The 13748-nt window shown below is 43.1% G+C and overlaps 1 protein-coding gene across 3 annotated transcripts in view; it reads right to left on the reverse strand.

Moving 5' to 3' along the window:
- Nucleotides 1-27: 27 nt before the first annotated feature.
- Nucleotides 28-13748, reverse strand: part of LOC115141858 (endothelial cell-selective adhesion molecule-like) — a 78951-nt gene continuing 65230 nt past the window's right edge. For 2 of the 3 annotated variants that reach the window (XM_029681147.2, XM_029681148.2), the window contains exons 5-8: nucleotides 12048-12092; nucleotides 4066-4188; nucleotides 3841-3970; nucleotides 28-3665 (exon numbers count right to left, since the gene is read on the reverse strand). In XM_029681147.2, the coding sequence (XP_029537007.2) occupies nucleotides 2774-3665; nucleotides 3841-3970; nucleotides 4066-4188; nucleotides 12048-12092 (1190 nt within the window). In that variant the 3' untranslated portion in view covers nucleotides 28-2773. The remainder of the gene's footprint in view (nucleotides 3666-3840; nucleotides 3971-4065; nucleotides 4189-12047; nucleotides 12093-13748) is intronic. The other variant, XM_029681149.2, reaches the window with a different exon arrangement.

Here is a 13748-nt window from a genome sequence, read left to right on the forward strand (position 1 = left end):
ATCTATACCAGATGATTCGTTCGATGACATCACAGCCTCTCCTGCACATTCAGTTATGGCGGCAACATTTGAAACATGAGCAAGTTTGGTTCTCATGATTCAGTTTAATCATAAAACACAATTAAATGTATCATCTAGATGGGTTGGATGACTGAGATTTTATATAATATTTGGTACTGCATGAACAATGTTTTAAAGGTCCAATGCAGCTGTTTCTCGATCAAATCATTTCTGGATAACAATGAAGTTGCTACATTTTTTATTGAAAACAATGACCAATTTCTCAAGCAGCTCTTACACTAAATGGCCATTATAATTTCACAGTATTCCAACCTCAAAACACAGGAAATTACAATTGACTGCACGAGACCTTTTGCCGTTAAGGGAAGAATATTTAAAACCCAGATCTCTGTCATTGATGAATTATACATTCCAGCTACCTAATTGAGATTAGTAATATATTCTCTGTGTACATAAATGTAATAAAACCACAAATATTCTTATTAGATACAAGTATGGGTCGACACTTTCTTGTCTATAAAATGGTCTGTTCTACTGGGGTGATCACAACTCCACATGGACAGTTGGCCTGAGAAGAACGCTTTACATCTCTATGAGCAGTAATGTGCTTAGTGTCAACACGATGGTGTGAGTTGATGAGCATACATTCTCTCCAGGCAAACCCTCGTCAATTGTTGTAACTGGCATATAAAACATGTATATACAGTCGTGGCCAAAAGTTGAGAATGACACAAATATACATTTTCACAAAGTCTGCTGCCTGAGTTTGTATGATGGCAATTTGCATATACTCCAGAATGTTATGAGGAGTGATCAGATTAATTGCAAAGTCCCTCTTTGCTTTGCAAATGAACTGAACCCCCCCCCCAAAATGTCCACTGCACTTCAGCCCTGCAACAAAAGGACCAGATGACATCATGTCAGTGATTCTCTCGTTAACACAGGTGTGAGTGTTGACGAGGACAAGGCTGGAGATCACTCTGTCATGCTGATTGAGTTCGAATAACAGACTGGAAGCTTCAAAAGGAGGGTGGTGCTTGGAATCATTGTTCTTCCTCTGTCATCCATTGGTTACCTGCAAGGAAACACGTGCCGTCATCATTGCTTTGCACAAAAAGGGCTTCACAGGCAAGGATATTGCTGCCAGTAAGATTGCACCTAAATCAAACATTTATCGGATCATCAAGAACTTCAAGGAGAGCGGGTCAATTGTTGTGAAGAAAGCTTCAGGGCACCCAAGAAAGTCCAGCAAGCGCCAGGACCGTCTCCTAAAGTTGATTCAGCTGTGGGATCGGGACACCACCAGTACAGAGCTTGCTCAGGAATGGCAGCAGGCAGGTGTGAGTGCATCTGCATGCACAGTGAGGCAAAGACTTTTGGAGGATGGCCTGGTGTCAAGAAGGGCAGCAAAGAAGCCACTTCTCTCCAGGAAAAACATAAGGGACAGACTGATATTCTGCAAAAGGTACAGGGATTGGACTGCTGAGGACTGGGGTAAAGTCATTTTCTCTGATGAATCCCCTGTCCGATAGTTTGGGGCATCCGGAAAAAAGCTTGTCCGGACAAGACAAGGTGAGCGCTACCATCAGCCCTGTTTAGCATCCTGAGACCATTCATGTGTGGGGTTGCTTCTCAGCCAAGGGAGTGGGCTCACTCACAATTTTGCCTAAGAACACAGCCATGAATAAAGAATAGTACCAACACATCCTTTGAGAGCAACTTCTCCCAACCATCCAGGAACAGTTTGGTGACGAACAATACCTTTTCCAGCATGAGGGAGCACCTTGCCATAAGGCAAAAGTGATAACTACATGGCTCAGGGAACAAAACATCGATATTTTGGGTCCATGGCCAGTTTTTATTCAGATACAAAAACACAGTTTTTCAACCGCTGTACAAGTGTAAAAAATAAATGTTCTGATTGAAATTGAAATACAAAACCTTTTTCCAAAAACACGTCTTTTATACTGTATTTAAATATGTTCATAAGGCTGGGTTTCTGTACAGCACTTTCAGATATGAGCTGATGTACGAAGGGCTATATAAATAAATTTGATTTGAAACTCCCCAGACCTTAATCCTATTGAGAACTTGTGGTCAATCCTCAAGAGGCATGTGGACAAACAAAAATCCACACATTCTGACAAACTCCAAGCATTGATTATGCAAGAATGGGCTGCCATCAGTTAGGATGTGGCCCAGAAGTGAATTGACAGCATGCAAGGGCGGATTGCAGAGGTCTTGAAAAAGAAGGGTCAACACTGAAAATATTGACTCTTTGCATCAACTTCCTGTAATTGTCAATAAAAGCCTTTGACACTTATGAAATGCTTGTAATTATACTTCAGTATTCCATAGTAACATCTGACAAAAATATCTAAAGACACTGAAGCAGGAAATTTATATTTATGTCATTCTCAAAACTTTTGGCCACTACTAAGTCAAATATATGGATTCACAAACAATGTTTTAGAGAATAGGCCTTGTTTTAACCTTAAAGACTCTGATCATGGTATTTGAAAACAGCAAAAACAAGTCTTTGAACTTGAATACAGTCGATTCCACAAGTGTCATAATTTCTCATTTGTCTTCTTTAGCATGAGTTCTTCATTCTACTTTGAACAACTGCAATAAAAAGTGATTTTAATTTGTAGCAAATCCTTCTCTCCTCTATACAGTCTTACTTTGAGGAAGTCTTTATCCATTTGCTTCAGTTTGTGTTCAAAAGTCAAACGTGAGACACTCCAGTGGGCTATACCAGTGATCCAGCCTGGCTCTGAGCGGGCACCATGACGGGCACAGCACCTATACGGGCCAGGGTGGTGGAGCTGATTGGCGAGGTGAGAGGGTGTGGCACCTGGGGCTGGGCCCCCTCAGTCTTCTCGGGGTCTGTGACCATGTGGCCAGGTGGGGAATGAGGTGGGGCACCGTTAGAACTGGAGGATCTGCTGTGTCCATAGTGAGGAATGCTACTGATGCTGGGAGGTCGGCTGTGGTTGGAACTGGGAGGTCGACTGTGCCTGTGTGGAGTGCTACCGCCAATGTGGTTCGAGCTTGGTGGTCTGCTGTGCCCATGTGGAGAGGGGGCACCGATATTGTTAGAACTTGGGGGTTGACTGTTCCCATGTGGGGAGGGGGTACCAATGTTGTTAGAGCTAGGGGGTCTGCTGTGCCCATGTGGAGAGGTGACACCAACATGGTTAGGACTGGGGGGTTGACTGAACCCATGGGGAGGGGTGTCAACAATGATACTAGTGCTGAGGGGCCGGGTGTGGCCAGGGGGTAGAGTCCCACTGATGTGGTTAGAACTGGGGGGTCGACTGTGCCTGTGTGGAGAGGTGGCATCAATTTTGTTTGCAACACAGGGGGGTCTGGTGTGCCTGGGTGGAGGTGTGCCACTGATGTACCCTGGGAGGCCCTGCAAGGTGTTGGGTTCTCCAGGCCGAAGGCGGTAGGCATTGAACACAGAGCCTGTGTCAGAGGCCGGAGCAGTGGGGTAAGGGTAGCGGAAGTTGTTGGGCTGCTGGGGGTCTCGTAGATGCGGGGTCGTGGCTATGGAGGACAGCGTGCCATTTTTGGAGAGGAGGTCTGAGCCTGTGCCGCTCTTTGCCCAGGAAACACGCTTGGGTGCCTGGGCATCCTCCCTGTAATGGATAGGCAGCCAATGAGAAAACACAAACCAAGATCATATCACACACATCCTCCAATCACCAACCTGCAGAAACTAAATTAGAACACTGTCCATGGTGGAGTACTAGTAGTTGTACATCCTGTGACGTTTAACAACTGTACCTGTTTTTCCAAATGACAAAATCTCACTTGATATCATTAGCTAGCTCCTCCTCTTCATGGTCTCTCCTCCTCAGTATGAAGATGAGGAAGAGTATGATGGCTACTAGTGCCACGATGGACCCCAGAGTAGCAGCAACAATCGCTCCAGCATTAGAGGCTGTGGAAGAGGACACCACAGAGAGGATTAGAACAGGAAACAAGAGCAGTCTGTATATACTAGTATGAGATTATGTGTTTACTTCCTATACATACAGGTGAAGACCTCCAGGTTGATAGAGCAAGTGTCAGAGCCGGCAGTGTTGCTAGCTCGGCACACATATTTCCCTGACATGCTCTTAGTGAGGTTACTCAGCCTGAGGGTGCCTTGCCTCTCATCTGAAAGAGAGAGACAGTGTTACACACTCTTGCCTCTACATCATGAACATATTCATGTACTGTACAGTGCACAGAACGTTATACACAATCTCCATCTACAGTAATAATGACAGTTACACTAGGTAACACAAGGGTAGCTACAGTATGTAGTTTCCTCTCCAAGATGGCATAGCAGTTCAGACGTCTTTTGTCCTCGTCTTGTCGTGTCCCGTATATATATATATATATTTACAACTTTCTTCGCATACCTTTTTATATATTTTATTTTTATTTTCCATAAACTCATCTTCAAAACACTCTCCTGCAACCCGCTTCACCAATATTTAAAAAAAAGAAAATATTATTTACCTCAAATCTGTAATCCTCCATAGAAGCTAACCAGAAGCTAATCCAGAAGCTAGCCTGAAGCTAATCAGCAGCTAGCCAGAAGCTAGCCTGAAGCTAATCAGAAGCTAGTTAGCTTCTTTACTGGCTAATCGTTAGTATTCAGCTAACCACGGTTTGTGGTCATCAGCTATCCTTTAGCTCGAAAATCTATCGCCAGTTTTGTACGGCGTGGCTCGGACCGGAACATACCGGACCTATTTTTCTCTCCATGTCCCTGGATTTCAACCGCTAACTCTGGACATTTATACCTGGATCTCGCAGCTAGCTAGCTGCTATCCGTGTGACTATCGGCTTTCGTCGATTCCGGAGCAAACATAAATTATTCCGAAGCTAGCCAGCTGAAGAGTTCCATCACTCACTCCGGGCTACAATCACCTATCCGGACCCGTTTTACTGCCAACGCGGAGCCCCACCGGGCCTTCACAACTGGACTACCGACGTTATCTACCCGAGGGAGTTATCCGGCTGGCTCCTCCGTCGCAACGTTACCTGAACGCCCATCTGCGGTCCGCTAACCGTTAGCTGTCTTATCGGCTGCTATCTGAATAGACCTACCGGACAATTTATTATTATTTTATTTTTTAATATATATTTTTCTTCTTGGGCCTCTATAACTATATCTATTGTTTTTTTGTGTGTTTTTTTTGCGAATTGGATTCATCCCCTCGACCACTTGGAACCCCACTAATCCTACCGACTGAAACGCACGAGGTGGCTAATAACAGACCTCCATCCTATGCTAGCTTGCTACCGATGGCCCGGCTAGCTGTCTAAATCGCCGTGACCCCAACCAACCTCACTACTCACTGGACCCTTTTGATCACTCGACTAAGCATGCCTCTCCTTAATGTCAATATGCCTTGTCCATTGCTGTTCTGGTTAGTGTTTATTGGCTTATTTCACTGTAGAGCCTCTAGTCCTGCTCACTATACCTTATCCAACCTATTAGTTCCACCTCCCACACATGCGATGACATCTCCTGGTTTCAATTATGTTTCTAGAGACAATATCTCTCTCATCAAAACTCAATACCTAGGTTTACCTCCACTGTATTCACATCCTACCATACCTTTGTCTGTACATTATACCTTGAAGCTATTTTATCGCCCCCAGAAACCTCCTTTTACTCTCTGTTCCAGACATACTAGACGACCAATTCTTATTGCTTTTAGCCGTACCCTTATCCTACTCCTCCTCTGTTCTTCTGGCGATGTAGAGGTGAATCCAGGCCTGCAGTGCCTAGCTCCACTCCTATTCCCCAGGCGCTCTCTTTTGATGACTTCTGTAACCGTAATAGCCTTGGTTTCATGCATGTTAACATTAGAAGCCTCCTCCCTAAGTTTGTTTTACTCACTGCTATAGCACACTCTGCCAACCAGGATGTTCTAGCTGTGTCTGAATCCTGGCTTAGGAAGACCACCAAAAATTCTGACATTTTCATCCCAAACTACAACATTTTCAGACAAGATAGAACTGCCAAAGGGGGCGGTGTTGCAATCTACTGCAAATATAGCCTGCAGAGTTCTGTCCTTACTATCCAGGTCTGTACCCAAACAATTTGAACTTCTACTTTTAAAAATCCACCTCTCTAAAAACAAGTCTCTCACCGTTGCTGCCTGCTATAGACCACCCTCTGCCCCCAGCTGTGCTCTGGACACCATATGTGAAATGATTGCCCCCCATTTATCTTCAGCGCTCGTGCTGCTAGGCGACCTAAACTGGAACATGCTTAACACCCCAGCCATCCTACCAGGTATCTCCCCAAAGCCTTAAACACGGTCACCCTCATAGATATCATCCTAACCAACTTGCCCTCTAAATACAACTCTGCTGTCTTCAACCAAGATCTCAGCGATCACTGCCTCATTGCCTGCATCCGTAATGGGTCAGCGGTCAAACGACCTCCACTCATCACTGTCAAATGCTCCCTGAAACACTTCAGCGAGCAGGCCTTTCTAATCGACCTGGCCGGGGTATCCTGGAAGGATATTGATCTCATTCCGTCAGTAGAGGATGCCTGGATTTTTTTTTTTAAATGCCTTCCTAACCATCTTAAATAAGCATGCCCCATTCAAGAAATTTAGAACCAGGAACAGATATAGCCCTTGGTTCTCCCCAGACCTGACTGCCCTTAACCAACACAAAAACATCCTATGGCGTTCTGCATTAACATCGAACAGCCCCCGTGATATGCAGCTGTTCAGGGAAGCTAGAAACCATTATACACAGGCAGTTAGAAAAGCCAAGGCTAGCTTTTTCAAGCAGAAATTTGCTTCCTGCAACACTAACTCAAAAAAGTTCTGGGAAGCTGTAAATTCCATGGAGAATAAGAACACCTCCTCCCAGCTGCCCACTGCACTGAAGATAGGAAACACGGTCACCACTGATAAATCCACTATAATTGAGAATTTCAATAGGCATTGTTCTACAGCTGGCCATGCTTTCCACCTGGCTACTCCTACCCCGGTCAACAGCACTGTACCCCCCACAGCAACTCGCCCAAGCCTTCCCCATTTCTCCTTCTCCCAAATCCAGTCAGCTGAGGTTCTGAAAGAGCTGCAAAATCTGGACCCCTACAAATCAGCCGGGCTAGACAATCTGGACCCTTTCTTTCTAAAATTATCTGCCGAAATTGTTGCCACCCCTATTACTAGCCTGTTCAACCTCTTTCGTGTTGTCTGAGATTCCCAAAGATTGGAAAGCAGCTGCGGTCATCCCCCTCTTCAAAGGGGGGGACACTCTTGACCCAAACTGCTACAGACCTATATCTATCCTACCCAGCCTTTCAAAGGTCTTCGAAAGCCAAGTCAACAAACAGATTACCGACCATTTCGAATCTCACCATACCTTCTCTGCTATGCAATCTGGTTTCAGAGCTGGTCATGGGTGCACCACAGCCACGCTCAAGGTCCTAAACGATATCTTAACCGCCATCGATAAGAAACATTACTGTGCAGCCGTATTCATTGATCTGGCCAAGGCTTTCGACTCTGTCAATCACCACATCCTCATCAGCAGACTCGACAGCCTTGGTTTCTCAAATGATTGCCTCGCCTGGTTCACCAACTACTTCTCTGATAGAGTTCAGTGTGTCAAATTGGAGGGTCTGCTGTCTGGACCTTTGGCGGTCTCTATGGGGGTGCCACAGGGCTCAATTCTTGGACCGACACTCTTCTCTGTGTACATCAATGATGTCGCTCTTGCTGCTGGTGAGTCTCTGATCCACCTCTACGCAGATGACACCATTCTGTATACTTCTGGCCCTTCTTTGGACACTGTGTTAACAACCCTCCAGGCAAGCTTCAATGCCATACAACTCTCCTTCCGTGGCCTCCAATTGCTCTTAAATACAAGTAAAACTAAATGCATGCATGCTCTTCAACCGATCGCTGCCTGCACCTGCCCAACATCACTACTCTGGACGGCTCTGACTTAGAATACGTGGACAACTACAAATACCTAGGTGTCTGGTTAGACTGTAAACTCTCCTTCCAGACCCACATCAAACATCTCCAATCCAAAGTTAAATCTAGAATTGGCTTCCTATTTCGCAACAAAGCATCCTTCACTCATGCTGCCAAACATACCCTTGTAAAACTGACCATCCTACCAATCCTCGACTTCGGCGATGTCATTTACAAAATAGCCTCCCATACCCTACTCAACAAATTGGATGCAGTCTATCACAGTGCAATCCGTTTTGTCACCAAAGCCCCATATACTACCCACCATTGCGACCTGTACGCTCTCGTTGGCTGGCCCTCGCTTCATACTCTTCGCCAAACCCACTGGCTCCATGTCATCTACAAGACCCTGCTAGGTAAAGTCCCCCCTTATCTCAGCTCGCTGGTTACCATAGCATCACCCACCTGTAGCACGCACTCCAGCAGGTATATCTCTCTGGTCACCCCCAAAACCAATTCTTTCTTTGGCCGCCTCTCCTTCCAGTTCTCTGCTGCCAATGACTGGAACGAACTACAAAAATCTCTGAAACTGGAAACACTTATCTCCCTCACTAGCTTTAAGCACCAACTGTCAGAGCAGCTCACAGATTACTGCACCTGTACATAGCCCACCTATAATTTAGCCCAAACAACTACCTCTTTCCCTACTGTATTTATTTATTTATTTATTTTGCTCCTTTGCACTCCATTATTTTTTATTTCTACTTTGCACATTCTTCCACTGCAAATCTACCATTCCAGTGTTTTACTTGCTATATTGTATTTACTTTGCCACCATGGACTTTTTTTGCCTTTACCTCCCTTATCTCACCTCATTTGCTCACATCGTATATAGACTTGTTTATACTGTATGTTTGTTTTACTCCATGTGTAACTCTGTGTCGTTGTGTGTGTCGAACTGCTTTGCTTTATCTTGGCCAGGTCGCAATTGTAAATGAGAACTTGTTCTCTACTTGCCTACCTGGTTAAATAAAGGTGAAATAATTTTTTTAAAAACCAAATGTATACAAACATAATTAGACTACACACTCTACAAAGTACAATACTCTCTTGGTTCCGAAGCTATAAGTATTGAGGGGTATCCTGGTCCTTGGGAGTCAAATCCCACTGGGCACAGACGTCAATTCAATGTCTATTCCACATGGAAACAACATTGATTCAACCAGTGTTTGCCCAGTGGGATGGGCTGTTGGTTTTCTTTATACCAGTATGGATCCTCTTCGATGATATCACTCCTTTCTGTCCCGGGCATAAATGAAGTTATATGTAGAGACCTCACTAGCAAATGGTTAAACACCAGACAAGGAGTCTCCACAATGATGAATCAGAACCTGTGGCTTTTCACAGCTGGACTTCATCAGTTGACATAATCCTAGTTGCTGTGGTCCACTTGTCATAGCTGGCGTGGGGATGCTCTATTGTAAGTATGTAGCACTGGGGGCACTAGAGAATAATAAACATGTGGGGCAGCTCTTATCAAGCAAATCCTCTCAAAATCCGATTGGAAACGTCACAAGAGAATATTTTCATCAGATGTGTTTTCAAATTAAATCACATTTTATTTGTCACATGCGTCATAAACAACAGGTGTAGACTAACAGTGAAATGCTTACTTACGGGCCCTTTCCAACAATGCAGAGAGAAAAATGGATTAATATAAAGATAACACAAGGAATAAATACATAATGAGTAACGATAACTTTATACAGTACCGAGTCGATGTGCAGGGGTACGAGGTCATTGAGGTAGATATGTACAGTACATATGGGTAGGGGCAAAGTGACTAGGCAACAGGATAGATAATAAGCAGTAGCAGCAGAATATGTGATGAGTCAAGTTAAGTTAACTATTTAGCAGTCTTATGGCTAGAAGCTGTTTACGGTCCTGTTGGTTCCAGACTTGGTGCATCGGTACCGCTTGCTGTGTGGTGGCAGAGAGAACAGTCTATGACTTGGATGGCTAGGGCCTCTACCCATATATACCAATATAAAGGATCAAGGGGGAAAACAAATAGATATATCTTCATCATATATTCTGAGGTATATCATAAATGGAGAATCAAAACAACCCAGTGACTCAACCAGCTCAACTCAAGTAGAGAAGCTAAAGTTCACCATATGATGTCAGTACCTTTACTAATAACCAGACTACAAAATCCTATAAATAAACTATGGCAAATGATGTCCTCTGTCTTACATTTTCATTGTGACAAACAGCTGTTTGTCCCTGTCCCAAAGTCTAGGAATGAACTGCTGGCTGGAATTCTTGTTTGATAACCTCAGCATGCACCATCTGCTGTTCTCTCTGGGAGGGTGGGGGCAAATCATAAGGCACGCAAAGCACACAAACTCCGCAACGGTGCTACTGCTAACTCATACTTTAAATTTCATAATAAACAAAACCTCTTGGAGAAGATATCATTTGCGGATGGATGTGCCTATAGGTGTATACAATAGGCACCTGACAATAGTAACCCAGAGGAGCCAGACAGAATTGCTACAGATTAACAACAGATCAGCCCATTCTTAAATTTGGCAGATTTTCTAAATTGCACTGCAATCAAGATCCAAAGACATCACCAATCTCTATATACCAAGAAAGTATTGTACTGATCAAAATACACTGAAATGAAACCATGAAATAACTAACTACAGTGCTATCTACAGTCACTTGCTACTATCACAAACATTTCTACTGGAAAGATCTAAGAACGCAAGAACACACAAACAAACTCACAGTATTTGTGCCAACTGTTATTTGTGCACCTTCATGTTTCATACATATTCAGAATGTTAAGAAACAATCTTAGTCTACGTACAAGACAAAAACAAAACACTTATTCTGGATTAAATTCAAACTCAATGACCTCAGCAAACGCAGCAGAGTGGACCTTGCAATCATAGTTTTGATTTAATCATTGAATGTCTGTCATTTGATGCAATGAACCAATGACAGCCATTGTGAGAAAGTCCAGGCTGTCTCTTTCTCTATGGCCTTGATATGTAGCCTTTACATTCACTACTTGACTTTATTGTTGCCTTCACAGTCATTTACAATTTATTTTATATTAGCATATTGGTTACTGTGGACTTTTGTACTTTTATATGGTGTTATCTGAGCATGTTATGAAGAGGTTAACCTACAGTATAGTGGTTGCTATGTTATGAAGTGGTTTCATCTTCAGGCCAGATGTCTAAGGGCCAAGGGCTCGTATGTGTTGATCCATACCAAAGGAAACATTTTCTATCACGCAAGTCAAAGACATGTAATCTCAGATCGACTGAGTTTATAAAGGGCAATGCAGATGTATTCAAGGCAAAGTCATTGGTGAGGATTAATGAAGATATGCCTTTGGATGCATAACATATACAATTATTCTAAAGGTTCAACTTTATATCTATGTCTGTCCAATGGTGGGTCAGGGGAGTTTACCTGAGGATGGGGGGTTGGGGTGACACCAGCAAGATTATAGAGAGCAATAGCATCTTTTTGTAGGCACAAACTCCACCATGGCTCATTGGCCAATGCCTATGGAGGGATGAATGGGTTTTTTGTGGGGTTTTGGATAAACGCCAAAAAAATAAGGTCTATGGTAAACACAGGCTCAGGATATTTTATACAGTTTGTTCTATGAGATAAACTTTGTCAGCTAATGCCACTATTGTGAATGTTGAAGCACATATTTAATCAAAACAAGCACTTAATGCACATAAAGGCTTCATAATTAATAAAGGCCATGTTAACTGACTGATATCTCAGAACAAAAGGTATAATATCTCCTAAGCCTGTGTTAACCTCAGACCTTATTTTTGGCATTTATCCCAAAACCCCATTCCTTCCTCATTAATTCCCCTATAGGAATGGCTGAACAAACCAGAGGTAACTCATTTCTCTTTTTTAGGACAACAAGCCGGCGAGATCTAACATTATATAGGCTGTGGGGCTTTACAGGCTTCTGAGTCCTAGGGGGGTTGTGGTGGGTTGAGGATGTATGTGTGAAACCCTTACCCATGAACCCTAGAACAAGCAAGGTCGAGGGGCAGGCTCTCCATTCTGTGGTCATGCAGGAGAGAAAAGTGGCAGAGATAGTGACTGAGAGAAGAAGGGCTGGTGAAGAGAGTGATTAGGGAAGAGAGACATCAAGCCCTAACCCTTAGAAGGGAGCTGTAAGGTGTTGATAGCTGCAAAAGTTTGCAAGAAAATAGTGATGAGACAAAGGCAGGAGAGAAGTAGAGATCGGGAACAATAGAAACACAGCATCTTAGAATGAAGCGAGAGAAACATGCTGATTATTTGAGGGTAGCTCGCTATATTGACAAACTAAAATAGCTCATGGGGTGTGTCAGAAAATATTGTTGCCATTTTCACTTCAGGATGAAATACCTGGAGGTGTCGTAAAAGTGCTGGCTTTTGGTGACTTAAGAAGTTGTATGTGTGGCAAGGGCTTGACCAATCAATAGCTAATATGTGGTGGCTTGAAGTCATGCATGGTTTTTGACGTTGTGTGTTGTCATGCACTCCAATTCAGTGGGAGGGCATGAATGTTCGTCTTAGTCTATTGTGATTTGTGGAGTATAGTTTTGACCTAATAGGCCATAATAGCAAAAATGTATCTAGTTTTTTGCTAAATATGTAAAAAATGTATGCAGTCTACATTGTAAGTAGGCAATTGGCTTCAATATGAAATTATCTTACACAGCACTTTCATAAGTAGAAAATACCTTACATAGGCTAAATTGTGTTGCATCATGTGCGAGCCATGTATGGTCATGTCAAATGTTAAAGAAGCAAGATTACAGTTTAAAGTTAGGTTGGTATAGCATTACAAAAGAGAATCATTTACATAAGCTTGGTTTTTAATATAATAAAATAAAAACAAAGACTAATTTTATAATAACAACTTCAATGTTTCTATAGTAGGTAGGATCAGGTCACATGGTGTTCCATACGGGCAATTTAGGCTAAGCAATGTGCCACCACTGACAAAGTTACTACCATAAACAACTGAAACTTGCCAAATTTTTCAGTAGCAGAAGATAATTTGCCTACTGCTGCTGCTGGACCAAAACAATAAAAATGAACACTTGAGTTTGATAATACCAAGCCCTTATGCTCAGTCGAAAGTAGTGTCCTTTAGAATACCAGTAGAACACAGGGGTGGAGGCTCAATGTCACAGAGAGCATGTGCCAGGTCAAAGAGAAAAATACAGAGGATCAGAGTGTTCTAGAGATTTTGCAGGTTTGTCCGTGTGTGTTTGGTGGTGCATTCAAACCCACAGTCCTGGACATTGAGTCAATAAGGCAGTGAAACAGATAAAGTGTATTATTTGTTGGGTAATCTATAGAAGAAGCGAGGGGATCAGAGATCAGAGGAGGAGCTATTCCAGTACTTGGTCAATCAGTGTAAGCCTCATTGTTGCTCAGAAACAGCTGGTGCTTTCACAATAATTGTTTCCCCTGTATTTTCACAACTCTTCAGAAAATAATACAATATAAAAGGCATATGTGCAGTAAAGTAAGAAAAATAAACATTGATTTAATATTTTTCTCTCACTCTCTGCAGGTCTGACATGAGCATGCAGTGTGTACGTCGATTAAGTGATGCATGTTGTGGCAATTCAAAGAAAAAAACTCAGTCACCAGAGAGAAAAAAAGAGAGAGAAATTAGGATCTGCAATCCCATCGCCGAACCACTGGTTCGGCTGGCTT

This window comes from Oncorhynchus nerka, linkage group LG14 (assembly GCF_034236695.1).
Source record: "Oncorhynchus nerka isolate Pitt River linkage group LG14, Oner_Uvic_2.0, whole genome shotgun sequence".
Taxonomy (NCBI): Eukaryota; Metazoa; Chordata; class Actinopteri; order Salmoniformes; family Salmonidae; genus Oncorhynchus; species Oncorhynchus nerka.